The sequence below is a fragment of the Hoplias malabaricus genome, chromosome 15 (assembly GCF_029633855.1).
Source record: "Hoplias malabaricus isolate fHopMal1 chromosome 15, fHopMal1.hap1, whole genome shotgun sequence".
NCBI classification, from domain to species: Eukaryota; Metazoa; Chordata; class Actinopteri; order Characiformes; family Erythrinidae; genus Hoplias; species Hoplias malabaricus.
Window position 1 is genome coordinate 13,416,448 of NC_089814.1, and position 20,099 is coordinate 13,436,546.

General features: G+C 36.7%; 1 protein-coding gene across 3 annotated transcripts; it reads left to right on the forward strand.

The window, feature by feature from the left end:
• Positions 1–5,355: 5,355 nt before the first annotated feature.
• Positions 5,356–19,909, forward strand: lifrb (LIF receptor subunit alpha b). 3 transcript variants are annotated; one of them, XM_066646024.1, is made up of 18 exons: positions 5,356–5,525; positions 6,394–6,514; positions 8,248–8,435; positions 8,904–9,054; positions 9,388–9,636; positions 10,957–11,080; positions 11,216–11,343; positions 11,995–12,137; positions 12,261–12,414; positions 14,570–14,631; positions 14,741–14,960; positions 15,155–15,337; positions 15,884–15,982; positions 17,128–17,298; positions 17,430–17,570; positions 17,737–17,827; positions 17,932–17,992; positions 19,203–19,909. In XM_066646024.1, the coding sequence occupies exons 2-18, from the start codon at positions 6,445–6,447 to the stop codon at positions 19,533–19,535; spliced, it is 2,568 nt and encodes an 855-aa protein (XP_066502121.1). In that variant the 5' UTR covers positions 5,356–5,525; positions 6,394–6,444; the 3' UTR covers positions 19,536–19,909. The 3 variants fall into 3 exon arrangements, with proteins under 3 accessions (XP_066502121.1, XP_066502120.1, XP_066502123.1); XM_066646023.1 differs by having other exon boundaries at positions 5,363–5,512; XM_066646026.1 differs by lacking the exon at positions 5,356–5,525 and adding an exon at positions 5,692–5,807.
• The last annotated feature ends 190 nt before the right edge of the window (positions 19,910–20,099 follow it).

The following is a 20,099-nucleotide window of genomic DNA, read 5'->3' on the forward strand; positions in this document are numbered from 1 at the left end:
TGCTTGTTCCTATTGTAGCAAAATTGAACATTAAAACTACCAGGAAGCTTTTTTTTTGGAGCAGTGCAGTGAAGAAGATAAGAGTTTGTGCCTTTCTGTTTATATCATAACAGAAAATTCAAAACCTCAGAAGTGTTGATTATCTCATAGTGCTACACAAATGCCATGAAGCTAAACAAAATTAGGAACAAAATTGTTGACTTTGAGATTTTGTTTAAAAGGGCACCACTCCAGCAGTTATTTCACAGATGTCTTATATTTGGACTGTAAACTATGACTATGCTGTGTCATTATAATTACAGAATCAGCCCCAATTCCCACCCAGAATATAATATGTTTTATCAAAGCAGAAATCACCCATGTTGCTAATTTGCAGTGGTTTTTATACTACAGGATTTATTTTGCGCAGACAACAAAACCTTAGCCGGGCCCTAACGTAACCCAAGCCATTGCTAACACAGACAAAAAGTTGCACCCAAGCTATCGCTATCACATTCTCTCACTGAGACTTAAGTCAATATCTGAATAATTTTATACAATGTGCCTGTTGATTCCAAATAAATTATTTTGGTATTGTAATTGGTTGTATCAAAATAGAACTTTTTTTTTTTTTTTTTTTTTGGCTGGACCAGTCAAGCTTTTTAGGCAGCTTTAATTATTTTGCCTTATTTTTTTGTCTTTGCTTTAATCCTGTTAGACAATGTGGTTGTTTTTATTTATTATAGATTATAATAAATAAGCCTTTTTTTCTGCCTTGGCTTTCCTTGATACATCAGGTTATCGGTTTTATTTTTGGTTTTGTAAATGAGATTCATTGTTAACATATGACTCTTAAAAGGCCAGCAATAATAGCAGTCCCTACTTATTTGGTTTTGCAAAAATATTCCTTAAAAACTGATTTGCTGCAACTGTTGAGCTGATTGAGACAAACTGAGAATCTTTCCCAGCACGCATGTCGATGTGGAGGATACTCTCATACTATTGTAGCAGGACATTTTGGTTCTGAAAGTAACATTTAGATTGAATCAGTCTAAAATATGGAACAACTGAAATCTGATTTTCTTAAAATGATTATTATTATTATTTTTGTTTTTTTGGTTCTCTGATGTTATAACCATTTTTGTTATCAGTGTTGACAGTTAACCAGTGTTGTTATCCTCCCTCCCCTATAATGCTGGCACGTACTGCATGAGTCATTTTTCTAGCGCATTTTTGTGCTAATGGTTCAAGTGCCAGAGAATACAAGATACTAAATTATAGCCAATATTTAGCCTTTCACTTCTCGGACCGAATTCTGAATATGTTGCAAAGTTTGTTCTCCATCACCATTCATGCTGAAGTGGTGAAGGAAATGGATTAAATGTTTTTTTTAATGTACATTTGTGTCATGTTAAAAAAAAAAAAAAAAAAAGACGCACCTTCCATTCTTTTCTCTGAAGTGCACTCATGATTTTGCAGAGCACTGTATTAAATTTATTAAGCACCATTTAATATTGAGATTGCAGAAGTGGATGCAAGAAGTGTTATTTATATTTTTCCTTGAGGAAAACAAAACATCTCTCAAAAGGCTGTACATACTTGTAATGTTTTCTTTTCCCTAATTGTGGTGTCCCTTGTATAGTTGAGTGCTTGTTTTGGGCATTAGCAAAGAGCCTTGAGAAACAATCGTGTGAAAGGGATGCATTGTTAATAAAATATACATGAATTTCTTTGACTCATTTGTCTTTCGTTACTGTTACAGTTCCACTGAATGCAGTGTGGTGTTAGTCACCGAAACTAAAGCTGTGGCTTTGCAAGGAATTGGCCAAATTTCAAACAAAGCATGACTTCACTAAAAAGAGCCACACGCACATATTCAGAGCTGTTGTTAAAAGGTTTGCTTAGGTCTCTACACCCTTCAGCCTTGAAATTATGACCACCTGCTTGTTTGTACCTTTGCTGTCCATCCTCTCAACTCCACTGACAATACCGGAGTAATCTGTAGTTCTACAGTTAGATTGTAGTCCATCTGTTTGTTGGCATGCTTTGTTTGCCCCTCTTCACTCTGTCCAAAAGTGGTCTGGATCCCCACAGATGATGGATCATTCATTCATTCATTCATTGTCTGTAACCGCTTATCCACCCACGCAGACACAGGGAGAACACACCAAACTCCTCACAGACAGTTACTTAGAGCAGGGCCCAAACCCACGACCCCAGGACCTCGAGCTGTGTGACAGTAACACTACCTGCTGCCCCACCGTGCCGCCCCAAATGGTGAATCATTCTCAGAAAATTTGAGTTTTACCGATACATTACTTAACTCGTAGTTTTGTTATTTGCTTTGCTCGTCACTGGGTTAGACACAGCAGTGCTGCTGCAACGTTTAAAGCCCTCAGAGCCACTGTCTGACTGAGAATAACATCCAGTGACCACTGATGAAGAACTAGATGAGGACCAACACAAACTACAGCATCAAATAAGCTACTTTACATCAACAAGGTGAGCGTGTCTAAAACAAGGCACAGTGAGTGGACACAGTGTTATTAAAAAGGCCTGTCAGCACTGCTGTGATCCACTCATACCAACACAACACACACTAACACCACAACCATGTCAGTGTCACTGCAGCGCTGGCAATGATCCACTACCCATATCATGCCTGGTCTCTGGTGGTCCTGACCATTAAAGGACAAGATGAAATGGGCTAACAAAGTATGCACAGCAACAAATGAACTACAGTCTTTAATTGTAGAAATACAAAGTGCTCCTGTATTAATGTTAATTTCCAAATGACAGAAGGGACCATCCAGATTGTCAAGACAGGACCTCACCTCAAAGCCCAGTCACAAGGTTATTACAGGGATAAATGTACCCCAGCAGCAATAGAGGCACTTCTGCTTCGGCCATTTTATTGATGTCTCGCCTATTATTTTTCAATGTGTTTCAGAGTGTGTCTTTGCTTTGTGTATGGGGACACTAGCAGCATCATGTGAGAACTTAATGTGAGGATGTGACCCCACCGTTGTAGGCTCGGAGAAGTGTGCGGAGTTTACCTGACAAGTGCATTTTGACTCTGACATGGCCCATTTATTCATTTATCAATTATTCATGCATTGTAAAACAGCTCACAGTATATTGTTAAGTGGTTCATGTTTATTATTACAATATTATTGTTCCCTGTGGGAACAAAATCCTCAGGTGAAAGCACATAAGCTACTAGTTTAAAAGAAAGACCAATATGAGTTTCATTCACACTGCTACATTTGCTGCATCATGTCCAACACACACAAATAAAGCCATAGCTTGTGAAATTTATATATTTCACATTCCCTCAGTATTGCACAAGCCTCTAGTTCTTGAAGTTCAGAAGCTTTTCTGAAGCTTGCACAAATGAAGTTTTGTATCTGTTGCAATATTTGTATCTATTACAATCTACACCTTGACATGCTAAACCTTCTGCCCAATGGTAGGAGCGTGATAAAGAACACGAAATGGGTCATTCACATTTTTTGTGCTCCTCTGAGCACAAACTCTTCATATATGGACTGAAGTGACCTTTATTCTTTTTTTACCTATAACCTTCATTGCCGTCTTAACCATGGAACTGAGCTGAAACTGTACTCTGAAAGATTACCTTACCATGCCTGTATCCCATAGTTAATCAGACTGTCTAAAACCTGGTTGGACACAAACATGAATTCCTTATGTTGTTAACTTTGCTGCGTTGTGAAGACAGGTGATGGAAAAGAATCTCCGCAGACACGGTTAAAAGTGTAAATACATCTTTATTTACCAAAACAGTGTCTTACGGGTTCTTAAGGATCCCGTGAGAGGAGTGTTCAATTCAGAGCTCAGATTCTCTCTCATGTCTAAAATCTCTCTCCCCTCCTGCTCTATATGCTTCTCCCTTCTCTCCAAATAAGGCAAACATAGAGATTGGTTAACATCCGCATGTTCTTAAGGGAGGGGTAAAATTTATAGTTCTTTTACCCTCATTGACAGCTTATTCTAAACATTTCTCTCTGTGGAACACAGACACCCAGCATACGGCCGAACATAAAAACACAGTGAAAATTCTAGAGCATAGGCTTTACAAGTGGATTTTCCAGGTGAACATATTTTCCATGTCAACACTAAGTACTTGTAAGAACAGGCTTGCTTAATAGGGATGTCATGAATGATCACGGACGAGCGATCACTTAAGGCTCTAGGATCAAACACCATCTCCTCTGTTTTATTTAAATCAACAGTGAGGTTATTCACGTCACACCACTGAACAAAGTTCGCTATTTCAAAATAATAATTAGATGTATCACAGGGGGGCGGCACGGTGGTGCAGCAGGTAGTGTCGCAGTCACACAGCTCCAGGGGCCTGGAGGTTGTGGGTTTGATTCCCGCTCTGGGTGACTGTCTGTGAGGAGTTTGGTGTGTTCTCCCTGAGTCTGCGTGGGTTTCTTCCAGGTGCTCCGGTTTCCTCCCACAGTCCAAAAACAGACGGTGTTGCCCTGTGAAGGACTGACGCCCCCTCCAGGGTGTGTTCCTGCCTTGCACCCAGTGAGTCCTGGTAGGCTCCGGACCCACCACCACCCTGAACTGGATAAGCAGTTACTGTCATAGTCTTAATACAGTAGACTTAAGATTGCTGTATCTTTTGAAAATTTCAACACAACACACCTGAATATCTCATTCATGGACATGATAAAAAGAACAGGCTGATAGGTTTAGTGTCTGACAGAACACTATTAACTTTTACATGCTATGTTTGATCAGTCAGAAAGAAAAAATGCCATTTAATAAAAGGATTAATGTCCATCTGTTCCATTTTTATTCAAAAACAGGTGGGATAAAAGACTATTAAAAGCTAAGCTAAAAGCAATGAAAAACAGAGTGGCATAAGCTTTACAATCTTCTAGGTGCTTAAGAGTCAAAAGAGTCACAATATGAATTTCATCTTGTGTTCCTCGCCTTTGTCTGTAGGCAAATTGAAATGGGTCTAGGGTCAACATCAGTTTTAAGCATGGACACAGCATATTTTTCTAAGCATTTCATCACAATTGAGGTTAATGCTATAGGTCTGTTATATAATGACATATTATGTATTATGTGGATCCACCAATAATCTGGAGCCAAGATCACAAGAAATAGTACACTGTGACATTCATGAATACGGTCTTGCGTTTCAAATCTAAGGTAAAAGTCGTTTAAGTGTAAAATCGAAAGGTGATGCTAGTACCTGCTTTTGGAATGTGCTAGTTCACTGAGAGCGATTACATTAACTGTTTTCCTAGGAAGAACGTCAGCCTTTTCCAGTATGAACCTCCTCTTCCTTTCTCTCTCTCTCTTTCTCTCTCTCTCTCTCTCCCAGTCTCTCACGCACACGCAATTACAACCTCACGCACACACAGACAGCAAGAACGTCTGTACTACACGTTATTAATGTGTTAGTAGTTTTTGACAGGAGGAATACGGAAAGTTCTCGGTCTAGGAACAACTAAACGGACTTCTTAAAGGGTCACGGGACTCTGAGACGGTAAGTTTTTCAGGTGTGGAAATTCTTCCTTTAAATTATACATATTTTGGTGGATTAATTGCGCAACACGTTTTAAACTTCTTAGCTTTTTAGCCTTAACTTGAATGTTGCCGTGGCAACGTGTGGTCAACTAACTGACTAACACTGGAAGAGTTGGATATGATTTTTTTTAATCGGAATTAATTATTTATTCTCATTTTAATCATCAAGGTTTTCACTTCCACGTAGGCACCGCCACAGACTGTAGACTATAGCTGTTCCACCATCGGACCACTCAGATTAGTGTCCCGTACAGGTTCTGACTCACTATTAATCTCCTCAAACGGACTTTAAATTCACTTTATTCTGGAAAACAAACTAATACAAATATTACCAATAAGAGATATAATAATGAGTATAGGCCTGATATACATGCTGAAAATGTTGACGCTGTGCTGGATTAAAATTAATCTTGTGTATAAAAAATAACAAAAGAACCTAATGAAGGAAAAAAATGTCAATTTGTAAATTTAATAAAATTTAATAAAAAATGTAAAAAAGTGCTGAAATGTGGCATTTTGTCTAAAATGCTGTTTAATCACCAGTGGTCCGCCCAGAAAATGGTCTGCCGTCTCTTTAATAAACCTCTTTAAAAAAAAATAAAAGAATAAAAGTACCTCTATCCTGTTATTAATCTTTACGTAATTGTAATGAAGAGGTTTCTTTACTAAAACAGTCACAAACACCATGAGACTGTTTACAAACAGGTTGTAACCTGCTCATGTGTAAGTCGGCGGAGTTGGCCTACAGCCAAGCTTGAAAAGATGATTCAGTCTAGCAAATTCAGACAGTATAAAAAAGCCATACTCATTCAAATCCCTATGTTCTGTGTTTTATTCCAGTGAGCTGGCTTTGAAAGAGCGGTGTCAGTAGGTCTTTTCCTGCCTCCTATAATGGCTTCTCCATATTTGTGGCTTTTGTGTGTTTTTCTGCCTGGAGTGATAGCGCAGGATAAACAACATGGTAAGTCTCTCTAACTCCTTGTAGATTCTGCCTTTGTTTCCTCCAGAAATACAGGTGGTAGATATGAGCAGTACCGTTTGTCACCTGATTCAATAGTGTTACCAAGGCTTAGGTGTGATGTTTATCATCTTGGATACGTTGAAAAGGGTTGTTCTATGTGAAATGAAGGTCAGGAAGTGATTCTTAAATGGAAACATGACATCCTGGAATTATCAGAGGTATTGATAATACCAGTCTGCACTTTCTCGATGGGAATGTTTGTAAACATGGGCAAAGCTTCTGATTGTAAAACCTGTGTTGTAAATAGCACATGTAACCACTTAAAAGGTAAAATGACTTAAATCAATATCCGTACCAAAATTGTTACTGTTTTTACCTTATATAAGTTGGGCAAATATATTTTACAGAAAATAAAAGATCATTTGGGCTACACAAGACACCTTTCAACTTTGCCTCAGTCCACATTAAATGATCTTTGTCTAAGAGGAGGCTGCAGCATTTCTGGGCCCTCATTATGTATGGCTTCGTCTTTGCATTTAAGAGTTTTAATTTGCATTTGTTGATGCAGCGACATACTGTGTTCACAGGCAGTGGTTCTGGGAAGTGTCTGTAGCCAGCAAACGTTGGTTTTTGGCCTTGTCCTTTTCATATAGACACTCGATTAGATTTTCTGAATCTTATAATGATATGAAGCCTTTCTTTTTTAAACCTATTCATGCCACTGTTCTATTTCCCGTTAAACAAATTACTTTTTTATGGCATTACACAATTGTACCAGTGTTTTGTTCCACATCCCAACTTTTTTAGACCATGTTGCTGTCATCAATTTAAATATCAGCATATATTAAAATATATATGTTTTAAATGTTGTCCCTTTATTATTTAAAATTACATATAGGGTTACATGATCTTCACATAACATTCTGTTTTTTCATTTACATTTTGCACAGTGCCTCAACTTTTCTGGAAATGGGGTTTGTAGTATGTGGTTAAGAAACAAAGACATGCAAAAATAATAATCTCCCACTGGGTTTCCTCCGGATGCCCCAGTTTCTTCCCACAGTCCAAAAGCACATGCTGTCATGTAGATGTGGATATATTTAGTGTCAAGATATTTTCAGTTTTAAGGGGAAAACACTTGGGACTCATAGTTCTGAAATTCAATAGAGAAACAGAGTAAGTGAATGGATTGACAGAAAACTAGATGAAGAAGATGGATTAATAGAAGAAACACAGATTAATGGACAAATAGATGATTGAGGGAATAGAAAAATAGATTTGTATCAGAAATGGGTAGAAAAACAGAAAACATTTGTAAAAAGAAATAAAGCAAAAGAAATTAGCACACACTTGCAATAGGAAAAATTTGTTACTGTTATATTTAATATTTGATTACTGTATTTCTTTTTAATATTGTGAATAAAAGTATTTATTCTCCTTCATACATTCACTAGCTACACTCATTTTTTCACTGTATTATCATCAGCATTATGTATAGTTTTTTTATGAGATTCTGTAAATCGAAATGTGAGGATTGGAAGTTCTTCAGTGTTTGTCTGACCATTTTGGTTTCTATTAGTTGGAACTGTAAAAAAAGACTCTAGTTGACTTTTTTTCTCTCGTTACCAAGTGTGCCATGAATTCTTTAGGTAAAGCTTTGCTTTCTACACATAAATTACCATGTAGACAGAATGGGTGCTGACTCTTTTTTTTTTACATTTTTTGTGTAATAGTTTCAACTGGAAACCCACTGCCCGTTCCTGAGATAGTGAATGTATATAATGACATAGGTGACCCTTTTAAGACTATTTGGAAGATGAACGTTAAATGGAAGAATAATTTCATCAACAGCAGCCTAAATGAGCAAGTCACCTACGATATACAGATCTTCTATACAGAGCAGATGCGACTTGTACATAATGTAAGTGGCAGGTTTTATTATTATTTATTTTTTTTTACCTGTGGAAAAAGTATTCAGTGGGTGCAGTGTGACTAAGCAATTGGACACAAGTTCCAATGGTAAATAAAGAGCCAACGGGGTGGTACGTGATGGACTGGTGCACTGTGCCATTGGCTGTTCAGCATTGTGAAGGCCTGGGGAAAAACTCAGAAAACCAGTTGTTTTCTGAACCTCATGCTTGTTTATTTCCTGCCTCTGGGCAGCTGTAAGAACAGAGATTGGTTCCCTCTTTACCTTTATAATCCTCCAGGTTGTCCTTACAGGGTGGCTGGTGTATAAAGTTTTTGAGCATTAAAATAACAGGGCAACATACTTCAAAATATGTTCCAACATTTTAGATATGTTTCATCTTCCTTTCTTCTGCAATGTTACCATTTTGTATAATGATGATATATAAATATTTTATTATATATGTCATGTCTGAAATAGGAGACAATACAAGTGAAACCAGACTTAAATGGCACTCATTCTTGGAGCTGGACTTCACCCATACCACTCCAGTGTACCTCACATTCAGTCCGACTGCGAGTCAGAGACCGCAATCTCACCAGTGATTGGACACCTTTAAAGACTTTACAAGGTGCAAATTGATTGTTAAAATACTGTATTCAATTTGAATATTTTTATGAAATGTTAAAAAAAATTTTTTTTGAAATGTAGAAAATTTGTTTTATTTAAAAAATTAAATTTAGGTTAATGTTGTGTAAAACATAATATGTTTTATAATTGTTAAAGTTTATGTTTGCAATAAATAGCTATATATTTAAAAAAAAGAGAGAATGTCCATAGACACTGGGGCTTGTCCAAGCTTAGGCTTAATCACTGTAAAACACCTGGAGCATCTAATGATAGAGGTGAGTTTAAAGAAATACTGTGGAATGATCTGAGTTGTTTTATTTTCTTCACACCACAGGAAACGACATTACTAAGATTTCTGAGAGTGTGGTGTACCCTAAAAATCACATCTCTAGAGTTGGCGATGGCATAATTTTCTGCTGTATCCTAAAAGATGAGAGTGTTTCAGGGTTCAAATCCTCTGATTTTAAAATCCGGATCAGCAACAGGACTTACATCACAGATCCTGTTCGTAGAAATACCACCTCTGAAACGGCGGGTTATGATATAACTTGTGATAATAGGGGTGCCACATATTATGTTGGTTGTAAGTATAAGCACATACTCTCAGTTTCATTCCTCTTTTTTAAAAGTAACAAAAGAGAACCAGTAATGCTTATGTTCACAGCATGCTTTAACTTTGTTTTGTTCCAGATTCAGTTTAACATATTCCAATAAACCATGGTGTACATGGCATGTATTGCTGCATTAAGTCGTCATCTGTTGAGTGTCCTTGTTGTAGCTCATCAGATCATCCAGACTAGTTGAACTAAAACAATGAAGCTTATTAAAATGCCAAAACTGAATCCATGAAGCAAAACAAAATGATGCTCATTTGTAAATAATTTGGATATGATTTGCATATTATTTATATAATTCAAAAAACATTTGAATGTATCATTATACTTACTGCTGTATTGCTTGCTTTTTAGGCAACTTCCAGTATTTTCCAATCAAATCTCTATTAGCTATTCTCTATTAGAATCTCTATTAGAATATTAACGGAATTATTCATAGGCCCCTGGGTTTTCACATATAGATATTAAAAACCTCAGAGAAAATGAAAGTTTAAATTATGGCTGTGTTGTTCCAGCATTCCCAAGCACAAGTAGGCCCTGGGGGGGTATTTTAGCTCTGGGCCTTTTGCCCTTAGAAAGTACGCATGCCCTCTGGTTTGGTATGTGTAAGTATGTTTTATATGAATGTTTCAGAGCAGCTCAGCTCATCCTTGTCTGGGGAATAGTTCCTCATTTTGAGTTCCTCAAGTTTTTCATCTGCTTATCCTCCTCCTCTGATGCACTATAAACCACCTACAGAAATGTCAGAAAATCCTACCTGTGTGTATCAACACAAAGTCTGAGGATATCTGATTAAAAAGAAAAATACCTCTAATCAATAATGACTCAAATAACTCATAAGCTAAGATGGCACTTGATTGCATATTTGAAATATTCCTTCAAATATATTAAAGTTTATGTAATGTTTACAATGGTATTTGTTTGAAGAGGGAGGACAATGTACCCTGGAAATGTCTGTTCATGAGCCTGAGATGCAGTAGTGATTAAAAGTTAAATAACACGTACAATAATAGACATTCAGCAACTCACCAGTGACTTCAGTTATACTTGTGTACGCAGTCCGTCAGTTCTCTCTGTAGCCTTGGGGAAAATGCTGAAACTGTTGTCTAGAACAATCTGCAGTGTGATGTAGCTGCATCAGATACAGATTCAGTTGGAAAATGCTGGAGTATTTTTTTTTCACTTTCTGTAATGATTAGATAATTTATTGATTATTATAGTAATTATTGTTGAAGTTGCTGTTGTTGATGGTGATATCTTTAAATTGCTGATGTGATTGACTGCTACAGATCCCCCTGATGACCGCAATCTTACATGTGAGACAAGAGATCTCAGTTCTGTAAAATGTCACTTGAGCCCTGGTGAAACAGGCAAATCTTATATGTTCATAGTATATTACCAAGTCAATGGAAGGTATCCGCTTCACCATTCGTTCCACTATTAATCTTTAATTATTGAATTATATTTATTTAATATCTTATTCTGTATTTTGCTGATTTTATCCATTCAAATGTCTCTAATATCTTCTTGTGTACCCTTGTCACATAGGAAGTGTATATTAGAAGATTGTTTTCTGAACGACAACATAGACCAGGGTGTGATGAATTGGACACTAACAGCCAGTAATGCCCTTGGCACAAAAATAATCAGTGATCAAGGCGATCCCAAACACAGAGGTAATGCAGAGTGTAAATTATACAGTTATTATTGTGAGGGTCAACCTTTTCTCCAGGACATAAAGGGAAACCAATACAGCACAGGTAGATACTTCAGTGAAGTCCTACAATCCTTACCTTAAATTAGGTGATGTTAGCATTTATCCATAAGCAGTTAACAAATTCGAATTTAGAAATTCAGAAGAAAATAAATTGTATTAAACAAGCCAGATAATTTGCTGCTTATATTAGCTCCTCTGGCTGCACAATGGCTTTAATGAAGACATGACAAAAGATAAGATTGGAGAGTGGCTGGCAGACGAGATGAGGAATGGTGTCATTTTAGTGGTGTCTGAAATCGTTCTTACAAATAATACATACAATATACTTTCAGACAATGATTTGGAAAATAGAATATTTAAAACTGCAGGTGCCTAGGATATAGATACTTTTCCAAGTCCAAGTTTTAACTGGAGGATTAACTGGACTCCCCTGTAATTTTAAACATAAATTAAAGAAATTAAAAGTAGTCTATGTTTTATGCTTTAGTGTGCAGTACTGTGTTGCCCAAAGAAATCAGCGAAATATTTCTTCTGTTATTCTTTGATTATTTGTACACACCAGTGTTACGTTAACATTTAAGAATTTATTTTTACTGTGTTTTTTTTGTAGTGAGACTCATAGCACCCATTAATGTCCATGTAACTTTGGTTCATGCAAGGAATGTCACACTTGAATGGAATTGGGAAGGAACACTGGGAAACAAATTATTTCCAATGACTTGTGAAGTGGAGCTGAATGGACGCAATCGTGAGGTGGGTGTCTGTTTACTTTGTGCATTTTGAAATTAATGTAAATTTTTAGACATCTGTTGTAGAGGATCATTTTATCAAAGATCACTAAATATGTTCTTGATGAATTGCATATTTTTCATAAAGGAAAGGTTTAATGGCACTACACTCAAGTCACTGGTCTTGGCCGACCTGCAGCCTTATACAGATTACACAGCTCGGGTGAGGTGTGGAGCTCTAAACCATTTTTATAAATGGGGTGATTGGAGTGAAGGCATTATCTTCTCTACAAATGAAGACAGTAAGCATAAAAACTTTCACAATTGATCTTTATAAATATTTAATCTCTAATTGTAATTCTAATATCACCTAAGCAATTGAATTAAGATTTAATGTTGCACAAGAACAGCTAAATTATTGCTCCTGCTGCTTGTTTCTATTTTAATTATATTTCTTGTTACTTTATTTGTTCATTCTTAAAGGAAAAATTGTTCAGGTAATTTTTTGAATGAAGGACAACAGATACCTTCTATACTGGATAGACAAGTGAAGAGTTTATTCAGGTGGTACAGTGCAGTACTAAATGATATAGTTTTGGTGCTAAAAACTGAATTACGGAAGGCTATTAATAAAATTGAGAGATCATGTTTGCCAGAAAAAGTAAAGTTTTGGTGTCTTAAGTTTGGCTTGCTACCTCATATGAAATGACTGTTGACAGTTTATGATGTTGCAATTACAGAAATATAGAGAATGGAACAGACAAAGCTATGAGGAAGTGGCTGAGGTACCACATTGTTTGAGTAGTGTGGCATAGTATGAGAGAGACTATAGCTTATAGCCAGTATGAGGGCTGGCTACAGCTTACAAGTTTAGTTGAATTTATATGTTCAAAGGTGAATTGTGAGATGATTTTGTTAGGATCTGATGATGCAGGAAGGAAGTGGAGTCCATGTACCAGTGCAGGTAGCCAGGAGCTCATTAGAGCTAAGGAATGTGATTGGCAAAGTGCAATGGGGAAGATCAGGCCTTGGGTCAGGTGAATCCCAGAAAGCATTTAAAAAGGGCCAATAATAAGGCAAGCAGGAAAAGGAAAAACTGTGCCAAAGCAAAACAAGGCCAATGACTTTGTTGGGAAAATCTAGAGAAGTCCAACTTCACAAAACCTTTGACAGTGGGTAGATGAAGACCTGAGATGTAGATTATGTACCACGGTTGTCACATTGAAGCGTATATAATCAGCATGTAAGGTTAGATTGTTGCAGGGCTGGTATGAACAGAGACATAATCAGGTGCTTAGGGTATTAGTGTGTATATTTGACTGTCAATGCCTAGAGATTAATGCATTGCCAAGAGGTTGTAGTAATAAAGTGGTTTGTGCATGAGGGTGAACATTTTGGAGAGCAAGCGCAGGCTATAAATATTGGTGTATAAGCCGAGGCGGCAGATGTCGGTAAGAAACAACAGGTCCCAGAGTTTATTGAATTACCTATGCTGAGGCCAGACGTGGTGTCACATTCTAAAAAAGTAAACAGGTTTCATTTGAGGATACACTTGATGAAGCTTTTGAATACAAAGGCTTCTCTCTGTAGCGGATCTGATAAATACACTGGTCTTACCCCATTAAGACATTTATAAACCAGTAACAACACCTTAAAGTCTATTCTGTAACAGACTGGTATCCAGTTTAAGGATTTGAGGATGAGGGTGATATGATCTCATCTATTGCTCCTAGTGAGAACTTTGGCAGCTGCATTTTGAATCAGCTGAAGCTGTTTAATGGTCTTTTTTGGACGTCCAGTTAATCCTGCTAGAAATAAACGCATGGAAAAGGTTCTCCAGGTTTGGTTTAGTCAGAAAATCTCTAATCTTACTGGTATTCTTAAGATGGTAAAATGCTGATCTAGCAACCGCTTTAATATGACTACTAAAACTGAGATCTGATTCCATCAATACACCAAGGTTGCGAGCCAATTCTTTAGTTATGAGAACTCTGGAGTTCTCACACATTAATGGTACCAGTGGGGCTTGGCTAAGGGATAGGCAACATTAGAGGTTAGGTGTAGGATTTAAATGTTCAATGACAAAGGATATGATAACAGAAATAATGTGTTTGTTGGTAGGAAGAGAGTGGAGGGGGCACTAAGTGAAGCTCTGAGAGATTAGCATAGGATGTCTTATCCTGTGTATAATTACAATCACTAAGGGATTATCATTCATAGAGTTTTGTTTATCCTATGCTTTTATAATCATTTGTTATTTTAATGAATGATTCTACTACAGATTAAATTCTGTAGATAGAGAGAAAGGCCGATTTTTTAACTTTCTGTCACAATGGCTATTATATATACTGTATTTATTTCTGCTTGCTATTATTATTATTATGTGATATACGGTATATAAAGATATGAAAGAGATGTCACTTCACTGTATGCAACCTGCACTTTATTTCTCCTCAGTTCCTGAAGCCTTAGACGTATGGATGGAAGTTGTTAATAAGACTAATTATGTTGTATGGAAGGTAAGTGCAAAAGTGCACTTGATGTTTTTTTACCTTGTAACTTTCTTAGTATAAAGTTAGAGAAATCAATACACATTAACAGTCTGTTTTCATATGGATGCTTTAATAGGAACAAAGTGCAAATCAGAGTCATGGGTGTATTACCAGCTATGAGCTGCTTGTAGGAAGCTCCAAGGAAATGAACAAAAAGAACTTCAGCAAAAGCTCACTTCAGCACTGCCACAAACTCAGCCCAAGTGCAGAATCAAACTATTACATCTCAGTTTCTGCCAAGAATTCTGTTGGTGTTTCTCCTCCCTCCAACATCACTATCCCCACACTGTTGTCAGGTAAAATGAATGTAGACTTAAACCAAAGATGTCATTATTAAATTCAGAAAGCAAACATCCTTCTCGGAATTATGTTTTAACTACCTTAAGCCTGGTCTGAGAGGATAAGAGAGGCCAGGCATTTGGAAATAAATTCTTAATTTTTTCACCTCTAAAAACTACCATTTTATTAAATGTTAACATTTTTTTTTTAGACCGTGGTATTGTCGATGGTACCATTGCTGGCCATAATGGTGGTTTTAATATATCTTGGAAGACAAGTCCTATTTCTAGCTGCGGCTATGTGGTGGACTGGTTTCCAACATACAGGAGAGAGCCTTGTGCTGTAAAATGGACGAAGTTCTCCCATCAAGTCTCAAATGCCAAAATTTACTCAGGTCAGTTCATAGGAAAAAGTACATATGTATCTATATTCATATGGACCTAAATTCATATGGTCATATTCATATCGAAAAGTTGCTAAAAATCATAACCTTGAAGGGCATATTAAATTGTTTTTAATGTTTAAGCTATGGTTTTACAGACGAATGTTGTTGGTTCATTAGTCAAGAAAGATTCAAACTAATATGTAACACTGTAGAAAACAAAAGCAGAAAAAAATTTTGTTTTCGTTATGACAAAGTCAATGTGTTGGCCTTATTGACATTGTGACATTTACTTACATGCATAAAATATTTAGAACATTAATTAGTTATAATGAATTTAGTATGATACTACATTGTTACATGATTTTTAAAAATGTAGTAGAACATGGCATTTCATAGCATCTGTACCTCATGTGTTGTATATTTTAAGATTTATAAATAATCAGTCTTTTTGTTGACCAAAATATATGTTGATACTGAAGAGTCACATAATCATTATGAGTCTTAACTCTTCTTTTAACTTTTAATATTTCTGTTTATTCTATGCTGTGACCACAGAGTTTAAACCGGGAGTGAAATATACCCTCTCTGTGTACGCATGCACTTCAGCAGCTCCACAGCTACTGCAAAGAAAAGAAGGCTATGTGAAAGAGTTAGGTAAGCAGTCAGTATTCCACTTCTACTTTTTTTTTTTTACTTGAGAAATGTCTCTTTTTAACAGATAGGACACTGCATCCTGTTTTTATCAGTGTAGCACTCTTTGCTAGGTGAGGCAGATTGGTTCAAAAGAAATGGAGGAGCCAGGTTCTTTCAGTAGAGAATGCTTGAATTCATTATTTGTAAGTCCATAATAACAGTAACCTGAGTTTTTAATATACAGAATATTTTATTCCATAAGACTGAAATTCTTGTTGTTACTTAAAACTAAGGATAAACGTCCAAGAAAAGTGAGATATTCACTCTTAAAACTGGCACATAAAAGCTATAAAATATTTCAGTACATAGTTTAGTTAATGTGTTTAATTTGAATTGGATTTTTTTAAGTTTAAACAAACTTCACTTACATACAAAGTCTCTTTTAGAACATTCAAGAATGAATTAGTGGAATGATTTAATGAATTATACAGAATTTTTCCTCTAGAGTCCCATTGACGGTTTTTGAGAACTTGCCAATGTAAATGAATCAAGATTACTAAACAAGATTGTGAGAAACAGGAAAATGGCAGAGCCATTCAAATATGTGTTTTTTTAATTTTTTATTGTTGCAATCTCTCGCATCTCTCCCACACCCATTTTCCCACCCAACCCCTCCACAATTGCACAACCTACAGTCTGACCCCATACCTTTAGATGATTTAGATGCCCATATGTAAGGCTCAGTGAACATATTCATCCATAGTCTGTAACCGCTTATCAAGTTCAGGGCCATGGTGTGTCTGGAAACCACGTGGAATCACTGGGCGTAAGGTGGGAACACATTCTGGAAAAGGCGCCAGTCCTTCGCAGGGCGAAATACACTCACATATTCACGGACACGCTCACCTACAGACGCTTGGTTTTTTTTTTTTTGAATGGCCAATCCACCTACCAACATGTTTTTGGATTGTGGGAGGAAATCAGAGCCCCCTGGAGGAAACCCACACAGACACAAGGAGAACACACCTAGACAGTCACCTGGATTGGGGCTCGAACCCACAATCTCAGGACTCTAGAGATGTGTGACAGTGACATTGCTCCATTGTAAATGTTTTGTCTTAGCAGCAACTTTCATATTTATTTTTCCATTTATCTTTCTTTTCCAGCACCATCAGGGAAAGTTTATAATTTGACAATAGAACAGCATGGTGTGAAAATCAAACTCTCCTGGAAAGACATGCCTGAAAAGGAAAAGAACGGTTTTATACTGGGATATAATGTGTCCTACGAGCAACCTAATGGAGAGAAGAGTTACAAGATAGTCAGGATTGATAACAGTAAGGATATTTAATGCTTAAATTCCGCTTCTTTAAAGCAGATTTTCCATATGCAACAAGTGTCATATCATTATGAAACATATATAAATTTGGTGTGTTGTTGACAATTAATGTGTCACTTTCCATTTTAGAGATGATTAAAACAGACCCCAGTTCTCGAGAATTTATTTTGTCAAATATTCTTGGTGGGACCTATACATTTAATGTAAAGGCCTTCACATCAGCAGGAGAGGGTCCTGGAAATGAAATCAAACAATTGGTGGATCTGCAGGGTACGTTTGCATAAATATTTTATCTTGTTTTCCTTTGTATAGTTGAGCAGAGCTCATAATACCTGGCCTTGAAATACACCAGAACATTATTATACGAAGCATTTTATAAAACATGACTCTGGGATTACATGTGACATTGTAAAAATAATGCTTCTTGTGTTTGCAGTGGACCCAATTTTTTTCAGCATTCTTGCATCTTTGGTTACGGCAGTGGTTATATTTACCATCATTGCTTTTTGCTTCAGCAAAAGGAGATGGTATGGGATATTTTCAATAACAATTTCTTACAATTTACATTCTATTAAAGGAAACTGCATACTTTATCACTGTATTTTAATTACGTTTAATTTAATTCCAACAGGTTAAAGAAAAAGGTATATCCAGATATTCCTAAACCAGTGCTTTCAGAAATGTTTACAAAGGTGAGTACACAATACATTTTATTTCATTCACAAAGAAAATACTGTTGCTCAGTTTTGTTGCTCAATGAGTTTCCCATTGATATCACTGAACTGGACATCTTGGTGAATCCAGACTTGAGCACATGTCATAATGCTGAGAAAACTTAAATTTATTTATCAGTGAATTCAAAGGTAGCACATTAGGAATACATTAGAAATGTAGACTTGACAAATGCACAGAGTAAACACACTTTAAATAATATATTCTTGTTCTGAACATGTCATTATATGTAGTAAGGGCAGCCTTGGCCTAATTGATACTGGAAGGTTGCTGGTTCGATCCCCAGGACCGGCAGGAACATCCATGGCTAGAGTGAACTGAACCCACAAATGCTCCCTGGGCGCCGGGGATGGCTGCCTGCCGCTCTGGGTGTGTGTGTGTTCACAGCCCCTAGTGCACTAGTGTGTGTTCACTGCCACAAATGGGTTAAATGTGGAAGACACATTTCATTGTACATTGTACAATGACAAATAATTGCACATTATCATTACATTAGTATGTTGTTAGAAGGGCAGCATGGTAGTGCAGCAGGTAGGGTCGCAGTCACACAGCTCCAGGGACCTGGGTTTGTGGGTTGCGGGTGACTGTCTATGAGGAGTTTGGTGTGTTCTCCTCATGTCCATGTGGGTTTCCTCCGGGTGCTCCCGCATGTTCCAAAAACACACATTGATAGGTGGATTGGCGACTCAAAAGTGTCCATAAGTTTGAGTGTGTGTGAGTGAATTTGTGAATGTGTGTCGGCCCTCCTGTGTGTGTTTTCCGCCTTTCACACAGTGACTCCAGGTAGGCTCTGGACTCACCGCGACCCAGAACCGGATGAGCAGTTAAAGACAATGAATGAATGAATGAATGTATGTTGTTAGAGAAATAGAAACATTCAAAACATTCACCTAATGAACAAAAACTATATTGAACCTAAATTGTATGTCTTATTAAACCCATTCTAACAATGAATGGATAGTAGTAGTCACCAGTAAATATGCAATCATTTGCATATTAATATTAATAGTCATTTTCATAATGATCATAATAGTATTAATAATATAAACTTGTTTTATTCATTGGTAATTAATTACTTTTTGACAGAACTATTACTTTATAGTGAATTGTCAAATAATATATATTGTATCTTGTTTGAGCAAATGCCTTTGAATTTATGTTGTATTATAGGAGCCTCACCAGTGCCCGTTGATTGATAAGATGCTACATGCCGAAAGCAAGGCACTCATGGTGGAGTATCTAGAACCTTGTCCAGAAGTTGTGCCACAGTTTCAGAAAGAAAACAAAGAGGTTGATCATATAATCAAAGATTCAATGTGGCAGGAGTACATTAATGATGCCTGTGATTCTCTACCTGTCTCTCCAATCACCGTTGACCTTTCCTACATAGGGGCTCCAACTCCAGGAATTCTAAATCCTTCGTACAACATGACTTTGTCACTTCCAGATTGTGATCATCTAATATTAGGTTACATCCCTCAAGTACAATCTCCAAGCCTGTGAATTGAAATCTGTCTAAATGGAAACTGTGGGTTATTAACCTCAGCCTGCAGTACCTTTGCAAACTACTGAAACAGCTAATGAAACTGGCTTATTGTGCAAACCAGTTCAGTCACTTCACTGGACAATCTGCTTCCCGGTGCATTCAGTTAGCCCATAGACATGCCATATAACAGCACAAAGGCTTTAGTAGCACTGTTTTATTGTTGACAGGGTTTTTTATATATTTTGCAAATAAAAATATTTTTTTACATAAATGTGATGTACCTTTAATATGACTGTGTTCAAATAATGTATATTACTTTTTACATTGTTTTTTGTATTTTAACTAAAGTCTATGTTGTTCTCTTGTTTCCAAAGTTCAGAATAAAGACATTTCCTGCAAATGAGGCATTTATGAACACTGTTTGTACAGACAGCCATCTGCATGCACAATAATGTTACAGCACTTTAAAGCACATTCGTCTTCATTTAAAAACCTTTATTTTGAGTACCCATGTTGAGTATGCATGCTATACAAAGAATATGGACACTCCCTCTAATTGGTTAACAAGTTAAACAATGCTT